The sequence below is a fragment of the Lathamus discolor genome, chromosome W, assembly GCF_037157495.1.
Source record: "Lathamus discolor isolate bLatDis1 chromosome W, bLatDis1.hap1, whole genome shotgun sequence".
Lineage (NCBI taxonomy): Eukaryota > Metazoa > Chordata > Aves > Psittaciformes > Psittacidae > Lathamus > Lathamus discolor.
The window spans coordinates 23,394,963-23,419,175 of NC_088908.1; the positions used below are offsets into that span (position 1 = coordinate 23,394,963).

Consider the following 24,213-nt stretch of genomic DNA (forward strand, 5'->3'; position numbering starts at 1 on the left):
CCTTCAGATACTGGAAGGCTGCTATTAGGTCCCCACGCAGCCTTCTCTTCTCCAGGCTGAACAGCCCCAACTTCCTCAGCCTGTCTTCATACAGGAGGTGCTCCAGTCCCCTGATCATCCTCGTGGCCCTCCTCTGGACTTGTTCCAGCAGTTCCATGTCCTTTTTATGTTGAGGACACCAGAACTGCACACAATACTCCAAGTGAGGTCTCACAAGAGCAGAGTAGAGGGGCAGGATCACCTCCTTCGACCTGCTGGTCATGCTCCTTTTGATGCAGCCCAGGATACGGTTGGCTTTCTGGGCTGCGAGCGCACACTGCCAGCTCATGTTCATTTTCTCATCGACCAGCACCCCCAAGTCCTTCTCTGCATGGCCGCTCTGAATCTCTTCTTTGCCCAATCTGTAGCTGTGCCTGGGATTGCTCCGACCCAGGTGTAGGACCTTGCACTTGTCATGGTTGAACTTCATAAGGTTGGCATCAGCCCACCTCACAAGCGTGTCAAGGTCCCTCTGGATGGCATCCCTTCCCTCCAGCATATCACCCGGACCACACAGCTTGGTGTCATCAGCAAACTTGCTGAGGGCAAACTCAATCCCACTGTCCATGTCAGCGACGAAGATGTTAAACAAGACCAGTCCCAACAGTGATCCCTGAGGGACACCACTCGTTACTGGTCTCCAGCCAGACATCGAGCCATTGACCACAACTCTTTGTGTGCGGCCATCCAGACAGTTCTTTATCCACCGAGTGGTCCATCCATCAAATTGGTATCTCTCCAATTTAGAGAGAAGGATGTCGTGTGGGACGGTGTCAAACGCTTTGCACAAGTCCAGGTAGATGACGTCAACTGCTTTACCCTTATCCATCAATTCTGTAGCCCCATCATAGAAGGCCACCAAATTGGTCAGGCTGGATTTCCCCTTAGTGAAGCCATGCTGGCTGTCACCAAGCACCTTGTTGTTTTTCATGTGCCTTAGCATGCTGTCCAGGAGAATGTGCTCCAAGATTTTACCAGGCACAGAGGTGAGACTGACTGGTGTGTAATTCCCCGGGTCTTCCATTTTCCCCTTCTTGAAAATGGGGGTTATATTTGAAATCCCCCATGAGAACAAGGGCCTGCGAGCGTGAAGCTTTTCCTATCTGTCTGTAGAGTGCTTCATCCACAGGTTCTCCTTGATCAGGTGGCCTGTAACAGATTCCCACAGTAATGTCTCCCACGGCTGTTTTCCCTTTAACCCTGACACACAAACTCTCTGTTAACTGCTCACCTGCCCCCAGACAGAGTTCCATACTCTACAGCCTATCCCTAACATAAAGGGCAACTCCCCCTCCTCGCCTGCCAGGCCTGTCTTTTCTAAAGAGCTTGTAACCTTCCATTCCAACACTCCAGTCATAAGAGCCATTCCACCATGTTTCACTGTTTTCCAGCTAAAGCGTGAATCAGACCAGGGTAGATCAGTACAAGACTTTGGAGATTTGGGGTGGGGCTTGTATGCGGTTTCTGACTGGAGAGAAGCACTTCATCTGCAGTGACCCAGCTATGAAAGGGACTTTCTTAATGTACTGTCAGTTGTATAGATGTAGAATATCAGATTATTTTTTTTTCCACAAAAACAAGAAGCAAACTCTACTTAAAATACAGATTGAAATGAAATCTTTCTAGAGGACTAGCCTGAAGGCCTTTTTTTTTTTAATGATTTTTTTTTTTAAATCCATGATGCTCACCTAACAGAGCAATTAGTGCAATATAGCATCCCTGATTTGAATCCATGGTAGATTAGATTGCTATTAAAGGAGGTATTAATGGGCTGCCGAGAGCTGGGAAATTGTTGCAGAAAAGTGTGTTTATGGAGTATGGTGCTGGCAAGTATGATTTCAATCGGATTTGACATATTTAACATAAGTGTATACTGCACAAGTCCTGCAGTTTATGAATAATTCCTATAGGCCTACTGCCTTTCTAATTACTGAAATTAAAAAAACCCAGGTCAGGCACATCCTAATGGAAATCTATTACTGCCCCTCCCCCACTGCTGCTTTTTACTTTTTTTTTTAATACATGGCATTTGTTGAGCACTTAATGGCTGGGATATTGTGTGAAGCAGAGTAAAGACAGGGAGAGAGTGGGCTGGGAGGAAGGGATGAGGGGTGGGATGGAGTGGCTCTCGACCCTGGCTTCTGCATGAAGGAGGCCTAGGAGAGGGGATGTCCTGGTTTTGGCTGGAATAAAGTTAATGTTCTTCCTAGGAGCTGGTACAGTGCTGTGTTTTGGCTTTAGTCTGAGAATAATGCCGGTAACACTACTCTCATGGTAAGTTAGTTGAAATATTTATTCAGTTGAACTGGACAGTAACCTTTATACAGATTGATAGTTGGTTCAAGAACCATATAAACCAGGTAAATATTAAAGGTTATTGCTTGTTTCCTTTCAGCCACTTTGTAAGTTAAAAAAACCCAAGATTTCCTATGGTTCTAAAGATACCATCTTAGATGCCATTCCTGAAAGAAAAGGTGCAGCGCTTTAGGGTACCACTTTGCAAAGATGGGGTTGTGCTGAACACAGAATGGGATAATCTTCTACGTACCTGTCTTTCCCTCTGCCCTGTACAAGTCTCTGAGCAGCAGAGGGGGAACTGTCACTCCCGGGGCAGGGAAACCTCCCAGCTTTGATTCAGGCCTTTTCTTTTGGCTACATCTGCCAGAGCATTTTGCTACTTAAGTGCCGAGGTTGCTTCCACGTGTGTCTGTGAGCACCTGTGCCTTAGTCCCAGCATGCTGGAGCCTCAACTTACTACTGCTCCCTGGGTCAGAGCCAGGATTCTCAGAACCTTTGGGATTGATCTATAACTTCATGCACTGGTCATTTTCTCTTCCCCAGTGCCCTGGCTCTTGGTTCACAGCACAGTGCTGCATTAGAGCACTGCACAGGGAGCAGCATCTCCTGGCAGGTCCCATAGCCTCCTTCAGGAGCTGACAGGAAATGGGCTGATCTGCAGGGCTGTGGGGAAGGCCTGTGGTGCTCATGATGACAAGCTTATGATGACAAGCCAAGCTCTGCCTCCATATGCCCTTTGTGCTTCCTGGCACCTCACTGCAAGGTTTTCTGGGTGGCAGAAAAGTCTGGTGGTGACTGGGGCTTGTAATATGAATATTTAATAGTAATTCAGTTGTTTGTACTCATTGCAGGCTGGAAGGTATGACCTTTTTCAGGGCCACATCTCTGAAAGGTGACGATAAAGGCCTGGGTACAAAAGTGTGCTTGCAAATCTCTATGTATTTACTTCTGTCTATCATGTGATCATTTTATTTATCGAATACAGAATTGAAAAAATACTGTAGAGCAACAGGCAATATACAGGCCTGTTAGTATGGCTACAGTATCTTATCAGAACGAATGGTACCTTCAGGGCATAAGGAATGTAAACAGTGTTTCAGAAACATTCAACCATATATTACTAAGACACAAGGTAGTGAATGGGCAGCGCTGCAGCAGCACCCAGGTGCCCTTTTGGGGAGGCTTGAGCAGGGCTCCAGCCAGTCACTGTGGTCTCTCAGTGGAGTTACCTTCTTGCTGTATTAATACAAATTGTGTGTTTCTGAGGGACAGCAACTATCTGCCAGGGAGGCTGAGACCAAAACTGTGTGACCTTATCCTGGGATCCTGAGCTGCTGTTAAGGGAACTGCACAGGGGGGTCTGGACCACAGAGCCTGAATTTGCCCATCACCCACAGTGAGGGCTGTGTGAGCATCAAAACAGATAAAACAGGCCACTCCAGTCCCAGGATTTTAGGAGGTGTAGTGGTTTAAGCCCAGCCGGTAACTCAGAACCACGCAGACACTTGCTTACTCCCTCTCTTCTTCCCTCCCTCCCACTCCTGGAGGGATGGGGAGGAGAATCAAAAGAATGTAAATCCCACGGGTTGAGATAAGAACAGTCCAGTAACTAAGGTTTCATACAAAACCACTACTACTACCACCAATAATAATGATGATAAGGGAAACAACAAGAGGAGAGAATATGAAACTAAAAGGGGAAAAGGAAAAGAAAACAATAAGCTCAAGTGATGCACATTGCAATTGCTCACCACCTGCCAACCAATACCCAGCTCAACCCGAGCAGTGATCTGGGCCTTCTGGGTGACTCCCCCCAGTTTATATACTGGGCATGATGTGCTGTGGTATGGGATACCACTTTGGCTAGTTTGGGTCAGGTGTCCTGCCTCTGCTTCCTCCCAGCTTCCCGTGTCCCTCCTCACTGGCAGAGCATGAGATGGAAAAGTCCTTGGTTGAGGTAAGCATTACTTAGCAACAACTAAAATATCAGTGTGTTATCAGCATTGTTCTCAGGCTAAAGTTGAAAACACAGCACTGCACCAGCTACTAAGAAGGAGAAAAATAACTGCTACAGCTGAACTCAGGACAGCTGCAACAGCCTCATGCTCCTCCGTGAGACCTGTGCAGTGGGATGGCTGCCATCAGGGCATTTCCAGCCACAGGGCTCTGCAGGCAAGTCGAGCTGGTCCATGGGCTTGTGGTGCTGAGTAATTGCTCAAAGAAAACATTAGGGGAGGTTGAGGGGGGAGGCACCATCAAATATGGAATTTTATTTTCCACCAGCCACTGAAAACACAGTTCCCTGGTCCCATGGAAAACTTTTTCCCAGGCTGGCTGCTTAACTTAGTAGGAAGGAGTTTTGTCAGCAGGCTGGGGGCAGGGAGGGTGGTGTTTCTTAAATCAATGGAGATAGATAGCAGAAACCCCACTGTAAATTTCTTGGGCAAGTGGCAAGATGGTTTACAGAATGTAGAGAGATGAGAACCTCTGACTCATGGAAAGCAGCATGAATTAATAATCATTTAATTGGCTTTTCCATTATGTTACTGGGTTGGGAGATGGAAGTTTAGATGAAGTGGTCAGTGGTACTTTAGCTAAAAGAACCTGATGGCTGGGAGGTGGGGTGGCAATTCCCTTCCCACCAGGATGGAGAGCAGGCAGCTTTGGGGACCCTTGCTGGTTTTGCCTCTGGACCTAGCAAAGGAAAGGATCCCCACTTCCAAGGGATCATCCCATCTCACCTCTGAAATAATGCCTGGGAGGATTTCTCTTCCTCCTCTGAAAAGCAGCTGCTGAGGAAGAGCGAGAAAACAAGCAGGTCTCTGAGCAGTGTTGTGGCAGGGCAGCATACCTGCAGCAGCACCATCCCCTTGCATTTGGCTTTTGGGTACATTTGTTCAGAAACACATATTTTTCTCTAAGGTCAGCAAATCTGAACTAAATCCATTTAAGAGTCAAAATAATAAGAATACTGGTGCATAGTTGTACATCATACTTTAAGCACTGATTCCTTTTCTCTCCTGCAAAGCCTGGACCTCTAAGTGTGATGTTGGATGTGGTTAGGGTGCAGGTGTTGGGCTCCACCTTCCCTGATGCCAAGCTGCCAGTCAGGGCTGAGGCCCTTTCGACATTCTCAGCCAAGGACATTCTGTCCTGACCGCTCTGTGCAGACAAAAGTCACTGGCTGCCAGGAGAGCAGGTGTCAAGCTGCATGCCCTCGTTTCTCCAGGCATAAGAGAGTTCTGAATTCCTCTGGTCTGTGACATAGACTGAATGTGTCACTTTGCGTGTTTGGCTGTTTATCAACAATAAACTTCGGTCTCTGTAAAAATTCCCACTTGAGCTTTCAACTCAAAAAACAATACTTAGAACAAATATTCCACATGCATTTTTCAGAACTCTGCAACAAACCAGTTATTCTGGGGTCTGGACAGTCATTAATAATTCTGGGTTTGAAAGATTGAAGTTATGTGTTGGATCAAGTGCATTTAATAAAATTGGGCACTTTGGAGATGGTAAATAAAAGTAATTTTTTATTACTTTTTACTTTGCCCTAATTCTAAGCAAGCTGCTTTCCAGTAGAAAGGAAATAAGGAAATGCCCTGTCATGACTCCAGGGGTTACAGCTAGTGTTCAATAGCTATGGGACCACTCACACCACACAAGGCTTGGGCTGGGTGTTTTAAGGCAGGGTGGTCCTCTGCCTTCCACGGTGCTGGCTCTTGGTCATGGACTCTGCCTCCCCAAACCCACCCAGAGGAACTGCTTTCCTTGGTGGAAGAGCAGTGCAGGTGGGTCCAGGGTGGTGCCATGTTTCTTGTGCTCCAAACACATTTCATTAGTAGGAAGCAATGAAGGCCAGCTACGGTCCTGTAGACATCTTTAATGACTTTCCAGTCCTGAACTCCAGGGAGAGTCTGGGGTTCAAGCTAGTGTGTTGACCTGGGACGTCATTCTATCATTTTGTGTTGATGTCCATGAGTCGGCACTGAGAGTACAGACTTGTTCTACATAAAGAAACTCTTAGTTTGGATATTTTAATGGAGTTGGAAGCACAGTGGGGTCCCATGGTTTTGGATTCAGGTGCAGCCAGGACTTTACATTGTGCATGTAGGCTGCATAACCAGCCAGAGCTGAAACACCAGGCTCGTGGCAGGGCAGCGCTGTGGGTAAGGAAATCACCTCTAAGCAGGCTTAGGCATGGCCAAATCTACCAGGAGAAATTCAGTAGTACCAGAGCTCCTCTTATCCCTGCCTCCATCTGGCAGTATTGTTATCTACTTGCAATACCAATTCTCCCTCTCCTGGAAGTTATTTTGCCTCTATTTAAGTGAACCCTTAGAGGTGGGGTCTGGTAGGGAAGATGGTTAGAAATGGGGAACTCTTCCTGTGATGTGATACCTTTTGGAATGAAGCTCATGCCAGTGGACATTTGGCTGTTTATCAACAATAAACTTTGGGGATTTTTGAGAAGGAAGCAGTTTGCCTGGATCTTACTCTGACAGCATCTTCTGAAACAAGGAGCTGATACCAGCGGGTTCACAAAGAGAATAAGAGACAAGGGGAAGAGTATGGGGGGACTGGTCGAAGAATGCTACAGTACTTTGTTAATTGGCAGCCGATCCATCATATTAAATATCCAGCTTTCCTTTCAAGTTACTTTCCTTTCAATATTACCTTTCAAGTGAAAATTAATAACTCCTATTAAGGGCAAAATGGGTTTGAAGTCGATTCGAGACAGATTAAAGTACTGTTATGAATGTGTGCTCGGGGAGGAGGAGATGGCGGCTGTGTATAATATACTTGTCCTTACAGCTTTTAAATAATAGATGTCCCACAAATTTATGTACTGCAGGCTGCCAGGGTTCGGGGGAGGGGTAAAGATCAGGGATGCACTTCTTGGAACATTGCAACTTGCTGAGGGTTTTGCTGTTGACTTCTGGGCTCATTTGCCTTTTTGCGTTTTGTTGAAATAAATTTGCCTTTCCTCAGTTTATTATAGCATGAGGGTCAGAGTCCCACCCCGGCACTGGCTGTAGGCTGGGTCTCTGCCATTGTGGGTTTGGTGGGACCCTCAGATGTGCACTTTTGCCTGGCAGTGTGCCACTGCTTCCAGCACAGAACGCACCTCACTTGGACTGATGGCCACAGATTCCAACCACCTCCAATGCAAACATATTCTAGAGTGTTCATATGCAAAACATCCAGTGAGCTAGGAGTATGAGTTCTGCTTTGTCGAGTCAGTCCAACTGCTCTTGGAGCTGACACATTGGCCTTTGTGTCTGGCCAAGCATTTGTGTGTCCAATGTGAATGCTGGACAAGACTTTCCTGGATGGCAACACCTAGCAGGTTGTAAGCAGCCCACAGAAATAGCTGAGATTTCTCTGCTTCTAACTATAAATGACACTGTTCCCTTACTATGAAAGATAGTCAAAAATGAATGTTTTTGGCCAGGCATGCTTTCTAGGATGTAAGTTAGTCCACAGTCTCATCCTCCTCCAAGTCTTTGGTATGTGTTTCAAGCAACAACAGCAGGGTAAATGGAAGTACTGTCTTTTTCCAACTTAAGCCTCTTTGGGGATGTTGTGATATAAATCTCATTTTGTTGCAGCACCAGCCAGCCATGTAGAGAAGGAGCTGACAGACCCTCCAGCATCCTCTAAACGAATATCGTTTCCCAGCAGCTCTGAGTTGCCTCTCCCCTTTAAATGGTCAGAAACTTCAGAGGAGACTAAAGCAGAGCAGGTAAGGAAAAAGAAATCAGCTTTTTGTGCATCTACAAGAAGGTAATTTGTTTCATATGTGCCAAAAGCAAATAATAAAATAGGAGGAGGATGAAAGACAATAACTGGTGGTAGGAGAAGGCATCAAATTATTAAAGTCTAGCTGTAAGGAAAGAGGAAAGCAGCAGTTGTATCAAGTGAGTGATTAATTTGTCTTGCTCTGCAGATGTATCAGTGTCCATATTGCAAATACAGTAACATAGACGTGAATTGGCTGCGGGTGCATGCCGTGACCCAGCACTCGCTGCAGCCCATGCTCTGCTGCCCTCTCTGCCAGGACATGCTGAACAACAAGATCCATTTGCAGCTGCACCTCACCCATCTGCACAGTGTGTCACCTGACTGTGTTGAGAAGCTCATCATGACAGTAAGTGCTGCATAATCAAGCATGTCTGCTGCCTTCCTAGCAAAGATGAAGAGTAAAGGGATGGCCTGACCTGTGCGGGCTAACTTGGCTGTGGTGGGCAGCTTCTTCATGTGTCAAGGCTCTGTCATCTAGATTTTTCCTATCCCTGTGTGTTTTGTCACAGAGACTATCTTGTCCATGCTCAAGCACTATGGAAACTGGCAGTGTTTCAGCATTGAGAAATTTCCCTGCAAATAGAATAAATATGATTTCCTTTAACTAATGAGGTCATTTGAGATCATGCATGGGATCAGATTTTGCACAGAAGTTTCTGGGAGATACAGTAGCTGATGTGCTGTGCTGCTCCTGCTGCAGAGAGAAAGTGCTTATGTGTTGATGGGCACTTCCCAAGAAGGGCAGACAAGGTGATTAAGGTAACATTACAGAAAATTAGATACCAAGTTTCTGCTTAAAATATGACTTTAAGAACCAATAGAGTAACTTCCTTGGCAGTCTCATCTCATGGAAGGGAGACAGTCCTATTGTGCAGCCCATGTTCAGTGCTCCATTCACTTAATCAGTGTCCTGGGTTCAGCTGTAACAGTTACTTTTCTTCTTCCTATGTTGTGGTTTAAGCCCAGCCGGCAACCCAGAACCACGCAGCCACTCACTCACTACCCCCCCCCCCCCCCTTCTCCCCCTGCTCCTGGAGGGATGAGGAAGAGAATCGAAAGAATGTAACTCCCACAGGTTGAGATAAGAACAGTCCGGTAACTAAGGTATAACACAAACCACTACCGCTACCACCAATAAAAATAATAAGTGAAATAACAAGGGAAGAGAATACAACCGCTCACCACCCACCGAACAATACCTGGCCCAACCCGAGCAGCGATCTATCCCTTACGGATAACTGCCCCCAGTTTATATACTGGGCATGACATGCTGTGGTATGGAATACCCCTTTGGTTAGTTTGGGTCAGGTGTCCTGTCTCTGGTTCCTCCCGACTTCCCCTCCTCCCTGGCAGAGCATGAGACTCAGAAAGTGCTTGTTCAGAGTAAACATTACTTAGCAACAACTGAAAGCATTGGTGTTATCAGCATTGTTCCCAGGCTGAAAGTCAAAACCAGCACTGCGCCAGCTACTAAGTAGGAGAAAAAATGACTACTGCTGCTGAACCCAGGACAAGGGTGAATTATTTTTAGCCCGGTGGGCCCATGACATCTCAGGCAACCAAGGCAGAGATGCAACTTATAGATGGGCTTGTGATTAAGGGGTGGATTTAACAATGGACACTATTGCCCAGGTCATTCATGAGTGTGAAACATGTGCTGCAATTAAGCAAGCCAAACGGTTAAAGCCTCTCTGGTATGGAGGACAATGGCTGAAGTACAAATATAGGGAGGCCTGGCAGATTGACTATATCACACTCCCACCAACCCGCCAAGGCAAGCGCCTTCTCCCCCTGCTCCTGGAGGGATGGTGGAAGCAGCCACTGGATGGCTGGAAACATATGCTGTGCCCCATGCCACTGCCCAGAACACTATCCTGGGCCTTGAGAAACAAATCTTCTAGTGACACGGCACCCCAGAGAGAATAGAGTCAGACAATGGGACTCATTTCCAAAACAACCTTATAGACACTTGGGCCAAAGAGCATGGCATTGAGTGGGTATATCACATCTCCTACCATGCACCAGCCTCTGGGAAAATCGAACGGTACAATGGGCTGTTAAAAACTACACTGAGAGCAATGGGGGGGTGGGACTTTCAAAGATTAGGATGCACATTTACCAAAAGCCACCTGGTTGGTTAACACTAGAGGATCTGCCAACAGAGCTGGCCCAGCCCAGTCAGAATGTTTACATACTGTAGAAGGGGATAAAGTTCCTGTCGTGCACATAAAGAATTTGCTGGGGAAGACAGTCTGGGTTATTCCTGCTTCAGGTAAAGGCAAACCCACTCGTGGGATTGCTTTTGCTCAGGGACCCGGATATACTTGGTGAGTAATGCTGGAAGATGGGCAGGTCTGATGTATACCTCAAGGGGATTTGATTTTAGGGGAAAACAGCCAATGAACTCAATTGTATGCTGTTGCCTGCTATGTAGCACTTTTATAGCCCACCAACTAGATGTCTTCAGGTCACCAGCGACTGGCCCCAACTTCCCTTCCATCATCATTCCAACAAGGAAGGAACTTTGATGAAACCAGATGAACTCAGCAGTGACTAGACAAGTTCCTCAGTGTCATCAGCAGGCAAGAATCCAACACTGCACACAGCCTCTCCTGCTCTGAAAGACTTTTACAAGAGATGGAGCCCGACAGCATGGACCAGATGAACTCAGCAGCTTTATAGGGATTGGTCCATGCACTAAGGAATGATATCTCTCTCTTTCTGTGTGTGTGTGGATGTATATATATATATATATAAAAAAGACTAGAGTGATGGTATATTGAAAAATGTGGGATCTGAGCATGACATTAATGGTATGGAATAAGAGGTGGATTCTGTCCTGGGTTCAGCAGTAGCAGTCATTTTTCTCCTTAGTAGCTGGTGCAGTGCTGTGGTTTTGACTTTCAGCCAGGGAACAACGCTGACAACACCGATGTTTGTAGTTGTTGCTAAGTAATGTTTACTCTGACCAAGAACTTTCTGAGTCTCATGCTCTGCCAGGAAGGAGGGGAAGTCGGGAGGAAGCAGAGACAGGACACCTGACCCAAACTAGCCAAAGGGGTATTCCATATCACAGCACATCATACCCAATATATAAACTGGGCCAGTTACCCGGAAGGGCTAGATTGCTGCTCTGGTAGGCCTGGGTGTCAGTCAGCGGGTGGTGAGCGGTTGTATTCTCTTCCCTTGTTATTTCCCTTATCATTATTATTGGTGGTAGCAGTAGTGGTTTTGTGTTATACCTTAGTTACTGGACTGTTCTTATCTCAACACGTGGGAGTTACATTCTTTCGATTCTCCTCCCCATCCCTCTGGGAGCGGGGGAAGGAAGTCTGGGGGGGGGGGGGGGATGGAGTAGCTGGCCTTAAACCACAACAACCCCTATGTTGCCAATCTAAATCCATCTGAGCCACTTCAGTCTTAGCAGCTTGATCCACCTGTTGATTGTTCCAATGTTCCTCTGTGGCCCGACTCTTGGGTACATGAGCATCTATGTGGCGTACCTTCACCACCAGGTTCTGCACCTGGGCAGTGATATCTTGCCACAGTGCAGCAGCCCATATGGGTTTACCTCTGCGTTGCCAGTTGCTCTGCTTCCATTGCTGCAACCACCCCCACAGGGCATTTGCCACCATCCATGAGTCAATATAAAGCACTGGCCACTTTTCTCGTTCAGCAATGTCCAAGGCCAGCTGGATGGCTTTCCCCTTGCCTGGCTGGAAGCAGGGCCCCTCTAATAGTGATCATAAGATTCTCTGCTTACATCTTGTACAGAGGGATTAGAATTCCTTATCACAGGAGTTGGAATAAAATCAGCTCTCAGCTCTTCCACTCCATCTGGGAAGCTGCTGATCCAAAAAATGGAGCAGCAACTTTCTTGTGATGATCATCCTTGACCGTTGTTTTCCTCTTCAATTCATGCACCTGTTCCTCTAGAAGGGAGGTAGATTTTTCATCCCATTTTCTCATGTCTTCTCCATGATCCCGCAGGTAAAACCATAGGGTGCCTTGTGGCGTGTACCTTCTATATCTTCTCTCTCGGGCAATAGGGCTCCATCTGTTAAAAGCTGAGATGCGGGTCTACACATGGGGAGCTGGATAGATCGTCTTTCAATTGCTTAAACTCCTGGGACAGGAGTTTTTCCACAGCTGAAATGATGATTCTATGATCTCCTACCCTGATTCCTGGTGTAATACATCTTTGTGCTCAGGTGTAATATTTATTACCTGGATTAGGATTAATTTATTCCAAATTTTAAACTTTCCTTTGAATACAGATACCTAGTGTTGACCCACAAATTTGTCCATAGAATCATAGAATAGTTAGGGTTGGAAAGGACCTCAAGATCATCTAGTTCCAACCCCCCTGCCATGGGCAGGGACAACTCACACTAAACCATCCCACACAAGGCTTCATCCAACATGGCCATGAACACCGCCAGGGATGGAGCACTCACAACCTCCCTGGGCAACCCATTCCAGTGTCTCACCAACCTAACAGGAAAGAATTTCCTCCTTATATCCAATCTAAACTTCCCCTGTTTAAGTTTTAACCCATTACCCCTTGTCCTGTCACTACAGTCCCTGACGAAGAGTCCCTCCCCAGCATCCCTATAGGCCCCCTTCAGGTACTGGAAGGCTGCTATGAGGTCCCCACGCAGCCTTCTCTTCTCCAGGCTGAACAGCCCCAACTTCCTCAGTCTATCTTCATACGGGAGGTGCTCCAGTCCCCTGATCATCCTTGTGGCCCTCCTCTGGACTTGTTCCAGCAGTTCCATGTCCTTTTTATGTTGAGGACACGAGAACTGCAAACAATACTCCAGGTGAGGTCTCACAAGAGCAGAGTAGAGGGGCAGGATCACCTCCTTCGACCTGCTGGTCATGCTCCTTTTGATGCAGCCCAGGATACGGTTGGCTTTCTGGGCTGCGAGCGCACACTGCCGGCTCATGTTCATTTTCTCATCGACCAGCACCCCCAAGTCCTTCTCTGCAGGGCTGCTCTGAATCTCTTCTTTGCCCAGTCTGTAGCTGTGCCTGGGACCCAGCTGTAGGACCTTGCACTTGTCATGGTTGAACTTCATAAGGTTGGCATCAGCCCACCTCACAAGCGTGTCAAGGTCCCTCTGGATGGCATCCCTTCCCTCCAGCATATCAACTGGACCACACAGCTTGGTGTCATCAGCAAACTTGCTGAGGGCGCACTCAATCCCACTGTCCATGTCAGCGATGAAGATGTTAAACAAGACCGGTCCCAACACTGATCCCTGAGGGACACCACTCGTTACCGGTCTCCAGCCAGACATCGAGCCATTGACCACAACTCTTTGTTCTTTTTCCACCGAGTGGTCCATCCATCAAATTGATATCTCTCCAATTTAGAGACAAGGATGTTGTGTGGGACAGTGTCAAACGCTTTGCACAAGTCCAGGTAGATGATATCAACAGCTTTACCCTTGTCCATCAGTTCCGTAGCCCCATCATAGAAGGCCACCAAATTGGTGAGACTGTGTTAGGAATTGGAACTCCAGTTAATGGGAGATCCAGGCTTTCTCCTGATTTAGGCAACTCTGCACACATCCAACAGTCACTATGATTAAAAACCTTAGAGATATTCTGCATTAATTTCAGGTATAAGTTCTGGTCTTGAGCTTGTGCGCCAGTTATCATATGAGTCCAAATTATGACCGACGCAATTTCATAGGCAAGGGTCCTGAAGGTTCGACCTGCCATGTCTTCTCTGGCTCTGGTGCTTTCTTTTTTTCTTGAATAATGTATCCAAGCAGGTTGTTCCTTTATCTTCACTGCTGTAAAGGTGGTCAGTAATAACTGGTACGGTCTGCTCCACTTCTCCTGTAGAGGATCTCCTGAAAAATTCTTAACATAAACCTAGTTTCCAGATCTGAAAGGGTGAATCAGATAATCCAAACCTCTTGATCTTGTTCCTACTATTCTTTTATTTATTTCTTCCAATTGTTTTCCCAGATTGATCAGAAACTGTCGGAGATAGCCTTCCCCCATTTCCTGAAGACTTTCTCCTTTAAAATGGGACTGATGTGGTCTTCCATACAAAATCTCAAATGGGCTAACCTCTTCTTTCGACTGAGGTTTAGTTCAAATTCTTAGCAGAGCCAGTGGTAAGGCTTAGTACCAATATAAATTTGTTTCCTGACATATTTTACTAATCTGTTGTTTAATCAGATGGTTCATCTTTTCTACTTGCCCACTGGCCTGAGGCCTGTATGGAACATGTAGTTGCCAATCAATTTCTAATTTTTTTGTTTATTTCTTGTGACAATTTTGAACTAAAGTGTGAACCTCGGTCCGAAGAAATTGCCTCTGGTACTCCAAAATGAGGTATTATCTCGTTAAATAATGTTTTAATCACTTGTCTTGCATTATTTATCCTACAGGGGAATGCTTCTGGCCAGCCTGAAAAAGTATCCTTTAACACCAACAAATATCGATAACCTCCTTTTCTCGGTATTTCAGAAAAATCTGTTTGCCACTTCTGTCCCGCATAACTTCCTCTCCCAATTGTCCCAATTTGATTTCTATTTTCAGTTTAAGGATTATTCTTAAGACAGAGCTGACTTTGTTTTGTCACTAATTGAACTATAGTATATAGATTTCTTCCTACAATTTGTTTGTTTCCGTATTTATCCAAAGAGTTACTACCCCAATGAGTTTTATTATGTTCCTCCTGAACTAACTTCCAGAGTTAGTTATAGGGGATTACAATTGGCCCATCAGGTATCTGAACCCCACCCTCTTTATTTTCCTGTCCTTTTAGATCTTGAATCAATTTTCTATCCTCTTTTGAATATCTAGGTTTAGATTTCTCAATTGTTAGTTTGCCATCAGGGATTAAGGACATGATTTGAGATTGTTCAGCTACTCAATTGGCTTCAAAATCGGCCATATTATTTCCAATTTCCTGATCAGAGTCACCTTGATGTCCTTTACAGTACATAATAGCTACTTCTTCAGGTAGCTGAACAGCTTCCAGTAGTTGTAGAATTTCTGTAGCATGTTTAATCTGTTTCCCTTGTGTGTTCAAAAATCCTTGCTCTTTGCAGATAGCACCATGTGCATGTACCACACCAAATGCGTGTTTAGAATCAGTCCAAATATTTATCCTTTTATCTTTAACCAATTCCAGGGTTCTCGTTAAGGCTATTATTTCTGCCTTCTGGGCAGAGGTGTTCGCAGGTAAAGGTTTAGCTTGTATTACCTGTGAAGTGGGGGTAAAGGCATATCCTGCCTTTCATTCACCTGCTTTCATTCATGAAGCTACTACCATCAGTAAACCAAGAATCAGCATCTTCCAGAGGTTTTTCTTTCTATTCTGGTCAGCTCGAGTACACATTCTCTATAGTGGCCAAGTAGTCATGTGTTAGTTGTTCACAGCGTTAGTGTTTCACAACGTTAGTGACCACAATTTCTGTATCACCTTGTTCCACAAGGGTGGCCTGGTATTTAAAAAAACGTGAAGGAGATAACCAGTGAGCTACTTTCTGTTTCAGGACTGATGATATAACATGGGAAACTAGTACAGTAATTTTTGTCCCAAGCTGAATTTGCGAGCCTCTTCAATATTCATGACAACTGCTGCCACAGCTCTTAGGCATCCGGGCCATCCTTTGCTCGTTTCATCCAGCTGTTTTGAAAACCACGTCACTGCCCTTCTGTAGGGTCCTAGTTTTTGAGCAAGGACCCCCAAAGATATTCCCTGTTTTTGATAGGTATATAGCCAAAATGGTTTAGTCACATCCGGAAGTCACAGAGCTGGAGCTCTCATTAGCTCTGTTTTTAAATTTCTAAAAGCCCCCTCTGCTGTATCAGTCCATTCTAAAGAGGGAGTGTTTCCTTTCAACAGTTCATATAGTGATCTTACCAAAACACCATAATCATGGATCCAAAGTCTGCACCATCGAGTTATTCCGAGGAATGTCCGGAACTCCTTGTAGGTCGACAGTTGTGGAGTCTGACAGATAGCTTCTTTTCTAGCAGCTCCAAGTTCTCTCTGTCCTCCTGTTATTTCATATCCTAGGTAGGAAACTCAGGTTTGGATTAGTTGGGCCTTTTGTTTGGATACCCGATAACCATTCAGTCTCAGAAATTTTAATATTTCCACTGTCCACTGGATACATTCTTCCTTTGTTTCTGTAGCAATTAATAGGTCATCCACATATTGTAACAGAGTCCCCGTCTGAGTAGGTGGCTTCCATGATACTAGTTCCAGTGCTAACTGATTTCCAAAAATTGCTGGACTGTTGTATGTCGCAAAGAGCTGGGAGACACGAGCATAACTTGCTTTAGAAGTCTCATTTATTGCTAAGCAGATGGATACTTATATACTTTGTTTGCATGTTTATAGTTTGGTTACAGAGAGATTATTGGCTTATAGCTTTTACATGTTACAAGATTATTGGTTTATAGCTTCTACATGTTACAAGATTATTGGTTTAAGATACAGTAAAGGAATTCAGCAAAACAGAGCACAAAATAGAATCAGGGACAAGGAGTCTGGTCAGTAAGATAAACATTAAGCAACATGAAGGTCACAAACTTAATTATCGTTCTGCTTCTGCCGCGGTTTATCTCCAGGGCGCGCTCATCTTGCTCCCTTGTACTTTTCCATCTGAGATCTGCACCAGCTGCAGCATGTCACCATCTGCATGGCCTCTGCTCCGCAGCCAGTCCTTTGCAAAGCTCTCCACAGTTGTAAACCCCTTAGGTAAACCGTCCAAGTTAACTGAGTTTCCCTTCCTGTGTCAGGGTTTTCCCATTTGAAAGCAAATAAATTTTGGCCTTCTTTGGGCAGTGGTAAGCCAAAGAAAGCGTCCTTTAAATCCAGAACAGCAAACCATTTCTGATTATTACTCAATTTAGTCAATAATTCATACGAATTAGCTACTACTGGATGAATATCCTCTGCAATTTTGTTGACTGCCTTGAGATCTTGAAGCAATCTGCAACTTTTCCCATCATATCTCTTTACTGTCCAGATAGGAGTATTATATTCCCAATTCACATTCAATTAATAATCTATATTTTAAAATTTACGAATGATTTTTTTTTTATTCCCTTTGATCTTCTAATTTTAAGGGACATTGTTTTATTCTAATTGGCCACGCCCCCCTTTTTTATTTCTACTTTAACAGACAAAGCATTTTTCACCTTACCTGGAACTTCAGATGCTCATACTCCCAGAAATACCTGATTGAGGTTTTCTTCTATTTCAGGGAGGTCCTCCTGTTTGATTTTCAGCTTAATTAAACTCAAAACTGCAATTAATTGATTGTTTTTAACTCTAAATTCCATTTTGCCTTCTTTAAATGTTGCTTCTCTCCCTAATAAAGATTTTAGAGAATTTGGCATGCATAAAAATTTATGCATTCCTATTTGTTTTCCCAATTTGTACTTTAAGGGTTTCAGAAATAATGCCTCTTTTTTTTTCTCTCTCTTTTTCTTGGTGGCCAGTAGCTACCACATCTGTAACGAATCCTTTTCTCTCTGATTTAACACCAAATAAGTTGCTCCTGTATCCATTAAAATCACAGAATCACAGAATCCCAAGGGTTGGAAGGGACCTCAAAAGATCACCTAGTCCAACCCCCCCACAAGAGCAGGGTAACCTACAGTACATCACACAGGAACTTGTCCAGGCGGGCCTTGAATATCTCCAGTGTAGGAGACTCCACAACCCCCCTGGGCAACCTGTTCCAGTGCTCTGTCACTCTTACAGTAAAGAAGTTCTTCCTGATGTTAACATGGAACTTCCTATGCTCCAGTTTACACCCATTGCCCCTTGTCCTATCACTGGATATCACTGAAAAAAGCCTAGCTCCATCATCCTGACACCTACCCTTTACATATTTGTAAACATTGATGAGGTCACCCCTCAGTCTCCTCTTCTCCAAGCTAAAGAGACCCAGCTCCCTCAGCCTCTCCTCATAAGGGAGATGTTCCACTCCCTTAATCATCTTTGTGGCTCTGCGCTGGACTCCTTCAAGCAATTCCCTGTCCTTCTTGAACAGAGGGGCCCAGAACTGGACGCAATATTCCAGATGCGGCCTCACCAAGGCTGAGTAGAGGGGGAGGAGAACCTCTCTTGACCTACTAACCACACCCTTTCTAATGCACCCTAAGATGCCATTTGCCTTCTTGGCCGCAAGAGCACATTGCTGGCTCATGGTCATCCTCCTATCCACCAGGACCCCCAGGTCCCTTTCCCCTTCGCTACTTTCCAGCAGGTCAACCCCCAACCTGTACTGGTACATGGGGTTGTTCTTCCCCAGATGCAAGACTCTACACTTGCCCTTGTTAAATTTCATCAAGTTTCTCCCCGCCCAACTCTCCAGCCTGTCCAGCTCTCGCTGAATGGCAGCACAGCCTTCTGGTGTGTCAGCCACTCCTCCCAGTTTTGTGTCATCAGCAAACTTGCTGAGGGTGCACTCAGTTCCCTCATCCAGGTCATTGATGAAAATATTAAACAGCACCGGTCCCAGCACCGACCCCTGAGGGACTCCACTAGTCACAGACCTCCAGCTAGATTCTGCGCCATTGACCACAACTCTCTGCCTTCTTCCTTTCAACCAGTTCTCGATCCACCTCACTACTTGATCGTCAAGCCCACACTTCTTTAGCTTATCTATGAGGATGCTGTGGGAGACAGTATCAAATGCCTTACTGAAATCAAGAAAAACTACATCTACCGCTCTACCATCATCCCTCCACCTAGTCACTTCCTCATAGAAGGCTATAAGGTTGGTCATACATGACTTCCCCCTCATAAAACCATGTTGGCTGTTCTTAAAATTCCACTTTATTTCCTCTAGTCCCTAGTTTTAATTTAATCAGTGGATCTGGTAGGGTGGATTCCCCAGGTCTCTGTCACTCTAGTTCCAATTCAGTCACTGGAGCCACCCCATGGCACTGCCACCCCCCACCGAGGGCAGTCTCACATCCAACGTCCAAACTCCCTATAGCACTGTTGTGGTTTAAACCCAACCACAAAGCTTGTTAACTCACTCCCCACCCCTTTTTTTTTTCTCCCTCTTTCTTTCCTCCCCATCCCCCCCCCCCCGACATTCCACGCTCCCGGAGGCATGGGGAGGAGAATTGGGAGAATGTAATTCCCATGCACTGAGATAAGAACAGCCCAGTAACTAAGGTATAACACAAATCACTACTGCTACCACCAATGATAAGAAGACAAAAAAACAAGAGAAGAGAATACGATACCACCGCCAAATGAGTTCGACCCCCCTGAAGAGAGACTGTGCCCTTCCGGGTAACTCCCAGTTATCTCCCTGGGCATGACGTGCTGTGGTATGGAATACCTCTTTGGCTAGCTTGGGTCAGGTGTCCTGCCTCTGCTCCCTCCCGGCCTCCCCTCGTCCCCGGCAGAGCATGAGACTCATAAAGTCTTTAGCCAGAATATACATTACTTAGCAACAATTAAAAACAATCGGTATTATCAGCTCTCTGCCCAGGCTGGAAGTCAAAACACAGAGCTTGCACCAGCTACTAAGAAGGAGAAAAACGGCTACTGGTAAACCCAGGACAGTATCCACCCCTTATTACATATCATTCATGTCATGCTCGGATCCTACATTTTCAATATACCGTCTCTCTTACATATATATATACATTCACATGCACACACAAAGAAAAAGAAATCATTTCTTAGTGCATGGACCAATCCCTATAATGCTGTCGAGTCCATTTGGTCCATGATGTCAGGTTCCATCCCTTGTAACAGTCTTTCAGGGCAGGAAAAACTGTGTGCAGTTTTGGATCGTTGCCTGCTGAAGTTGATTGTTCCTTCACTGCAGAACCTGTCTGGTTCTATCAGAATTCATTCTCTGTTGGGATGATGGCTGGAGGGAAGTCAGGGCCAGTCGCTGCTGACATCTAGTTGATGGGCTATAAAAGTATTACACAGCACGCAACAGCATACAATTAAGTTCATTGGCTGTTTTCCCCTAAAATCAAATCCCCTTGAGGTATACATCTGACTTCCCCATTTTCCCGCATTACCCACCAAGTATATCCGGGTCCCTGAGCAAAAGCAATCCCATGAGTGGGTTTGCCTTTACCTGAAGCAGGAATAACCCAGACTGTTTTCCCCAGCAAATTCTTTATGTGCACCACAGGGACTTTGTCCCCCTCTACAATACGTAAAAGTTATGACTGGTCTGGGCCAGCTCTGTTGGCAGAACCTCTGGTGTTGACCAACCAGGTGGCCTTTGGTAAGTGTGTATCACAATGCTTGAAAGTTCCCCCCCCCCCCCCCCCCTTGCTCTCAGTGTGGTTTTTAACAGCCCATTGTACCGTTCGATTTTCCCAGAGGCTGGTGCATGGTAGGAGATGTGATATACCCACTCAATGCCATGCTCTTTGGCCCAAGTGTCTATAAGGTTATTCCGGAAATGAATCCCATTGTCTGACTCTATTCTCTATGGGGTGCCGTGTCGCCACAAAATATGTTTCTCAAGGCCCAGGATAGTGTTCCGGGCAGTGGCATGGGGCACAGCGTATGTTTCCAGCCATCCGGTGGTTGCTTCCACCATAGTAAGCACATGGCGCTTGCCTTGGCGGGTTGGTGGGAGTGTGATATAGTCAATCTGCCAGGCCTCCCCATATTTGTACTTCAGCCATCGTCCTCCATACCAAAGAGGCTTTAACCGTTTGGCTTGTTGAATTGCAGCACATGTTTCACACTCATGAATAACCTGGGCAATAGTGTCCATTCTTAAGTCCACCCCTTGGTCACAGGTCCTGTGTGATGTACTGTAGGTTACCCTGCTCTTGCAGGGGGGTTGGACTAGATGATCTTTTTAGGTCCCTTCCAACCCTTGGGATTCTGTGATTCTGTGATTCTGTTGCATCTCTGCTCTGATGGCCTGAAGTGTCATGGGCCCACCGGGCCAAAAATAATTCACCTTTATGTTGCCAATCTAAGTCCATCTGAGCCACTTCCATCTTAGCAGCTTGATCCACTTGTTGGTTGTTCTGGTGTTCCTTAGTGGCCCAACTCTTGGGTACATGTGCATTTACATGGCGTACCTTCACCACCAGGTTCTGCACCCGGGCAGCGATATCTTGCCACCGTGCAGCAGCCCAGATGGGTTTACCTCTGCATTGCCAGTTGCTTTGCTTCTATTGCTGCAACCACCCCCACAGGGCATTTGCCACCATCCATGAGTCAGTGTAGAGATAAAGTAATGGCCACTTTTCCTGTTCAGCAATGTCCAGGGCCAGCTGGATGGCTTTCACCTCGGCAAACTGACTCAATTCGCCCTCTCCCTCAGCAGTTTCTGCAACTTGTCGTCGAGGACTCCACACGGCTGCCTTCCATCTCTGATGCTTTCCCACAATATGGCAGGACCCATCAGTAAACAAGGCATACTGTTTTTCACTTTCTCACAGTTTGTTACGTGGTGGGGCCTCTTCAGCACTCATCACCTCCTCCTCTGGTGACATTCCAAAATCTTTGCCCTCTGGCCAGTCCATGATGACTTCTAGAATGCCCGGATGACTGGGATTTCCTATTCGAGCTCATTGTGTAATTAGTGTAGCCCATTTACTCCATATAGCATCAGTTGCATGATGTGTAGAGGAGACCTTACCTTTGATCATCCAGCCCAGTACGGGCAACCAGGGTGCCAGGAGGAGCTGTGCTTCAGTGCCAATCACTTCCGAAGCAGCTCAAACCCCTTCATAGGATGCCAGTATCTCTTTCTCAGTTGGGGTATCGCTGGCCTCAGATCCTTTGTGCCCCTGACTCCAAAAGCCGAGGGGTCGAGCTCAGGTATCCCCTGGAGCTTTCTGCCAGAGGCTCCAGGTAGAATCATTTTCCCCAGCTGTGGTGTACAGTACATTTTTTACATCTGTCTCAGTCTGGACTGGTCCAAGGGCTACTGCATGAACTATCTTGCGTTTAATTTGCTCAAAGGCTTGTTGTTGCTCAGGACCCCATGTAAAATCATTCTTCTTCTGGGTCACATGATAGAGAGGGCTTACGATCGAACTGTAATTTGGGATGTGCATTCTCCAGAACCCCACAGCACCCAAGAAAGCTTGGGTTTCTTTCTTATTAGTTGGTGGAGACATTGCTGTTATCTTGTTGATCACATCTGTGGGGATCTGGTGATGTCCATCTTGCCACTTTATTCCCAAAAATTGAATCTCCTGTACAGGTCCCTTGACCTCACTCGGTTTTATGGCAAAACCGGCTTTCAGCAGGATTTGGATTATTTTCCTCCCTTTCTCAAAGACTTCTTCCGCTGTATCGCCCCACACAATAATGTCATCAATGTATTGCAGGTGTTCTGGAGCTTGCCCCTGTTCCAGTGCACTCTGGATCAATCCATGGCAAATGGTAGGGCTGTGTTTCCACCCTGGGGCAGTCGGTTCCAAGTGAACTGGACAACCCCCCAAGTAAAAGCAAACTGTGGCCTGCACTCTGCTGCCAAAGGAATTGAGAAAAATGCATTGGCAATATCAGTGGTGGCATACCACTTGGCTGCCTTTGACTCTAATTCATACTGAAGTTCTAGCATGTCCGGTACGGCAGCACTCAATGGCGGTGTGACTTCATTCAGGCCACGATAGTCTACTGTTAGTCTCCACTCTCCTTTAGACTTTCACACTGGCCATATGGGGCTATTAAAGGGTGAGCGGGTCCTGCTGATCACTCCCTGACTCTCCAGTCTACAAATCAGCTGATGGATAGGAATCAGGGAGTCTCGGTTGGTGCGATATTGCCACCGGTGCACTCTTGTGGTCGCGATTGGCACTTGTTCTTTGACTTTCAGCAACCCTACAACAGAAGGATCCTCTGAGAGACCAGGCAAGGTGGACAGCTGCTCAATTTCCTCTGACTCCAAAGCAGCAATACCAAAAGCCCATCGGTACCCTTTTGGGTCTTTGAAGTACCCTCTCCTGAGGTAGTCTATGCCGAGGATGCATGGAGCTTCTGGACCAGTCACAATGGGGTGCTTTTGCCACTCCTTCCCAGTTAGGCTGATTTCAGCCTCCAGTACAGTCAACTCTTGGGATCCTCCTGTCACTCCAGAAATATAGATGGGTTCCACCCCTTGACAGCTTGATGGCATCAGGGTACAGTGTGCACTGGTATCTACTAGAGCCTTATAGTCCTGTGGGACTGATGTGCCAGGCCATCTGATCCACACAGTCCAGTAAATCCGATTATCCCCTACCTCCACCTGGCTGGAGGCAGGGCCCCTCTAATAGTCATCAAAACTTTGAACACTTAAGTCATATTGAAAGGGATTATTCTTCGTTACCACAGGAGCTGGAGTAAAGTCAGCTCTTCCACTCCATCTGGGGATCTGCTCACCAGAGATTGAAGCCGCAGCTCTCATGGGATGATGAGTCTTGGCCCTTGCTCCCCTCTTCAATTCGCTCACCCGTTCCTCCAAAGCTGAAGTAGGTTTTCCATCCCACTTCGTCATGTCTTCTCCGTGATCCCACAGGTAAAACCATCGGGTGGCCCGTGGCATATACCTCCTGTATCTTCTCTCTCGAAGAATAGGACACCTTTTGTTAATAGCTGAGACGTGTGTTGGTACACGTGAGGAGCTGGATAAATCAGGTAGATCATCCCTCAATTGTTTGAGATCCTGGGACAGTTTTCCCACAGCTGAGATGATGGAAGGGGTGAGGTTGTCTTCGAACTCTCGGAGTTTATGAATCATTTCATCCACTTTTAGTGGTACTATGTCATTCCAGGTTACTGTTGCCAATGAATGGGCATATGATGACGGTGCATTCCGTGTTAGTTTTCGCCACATGGGTCGTGTACATTCGACTTCATCTGGGTGTATGGGTATATCCCCGTTATTTGGCTTGATGTGATAGATCATCTCTACGATGGCTGATTCCCTCAGAGACTGGATGCTTCTGTGTGGGAATCGCCGGGAGACGAGCTCATCAGATGATGACCAACAAGTCTCAGTTTATTGTTAAGCAGATGGATACTTATATACCTTGCTTGCATGTTTATAGTTTGGTTACAGAGAGATCATTGGCTTATAGCTT

At 46.0% G+C, this 24,213-nt stretch overlaps 1 protein-coding gene across 7 annotated transcripts in view; it reads left to right on the forward strand.

The window, feature by feature from the left end:
• The window catches only part of LOC136004252 (zinc finger homeobox protein 3-like), a 208,134-nt gene that overhangs the window by 160,370 nt on the left and 23,551 nt on the right, over positions 1–24,213 (forward strand). For all 7 annotated transcript variants that reach the window (XM_065660586.1, XM_065660583.1, XM_065660584.1 and 4 more), the window contains 2 exons: positions 7,950–8,083; positions 8,288–8,488. In XM_065660586.1, the coding sequence (XP_065516658.1) occupies positions 7,950–8,083; positions 8,288–8,488 (335 nt within the window). The remainder of the gene's footprint in view (positions 1–7,949; positions 8,084–8,287; positions 8,489–24,213) is intronic.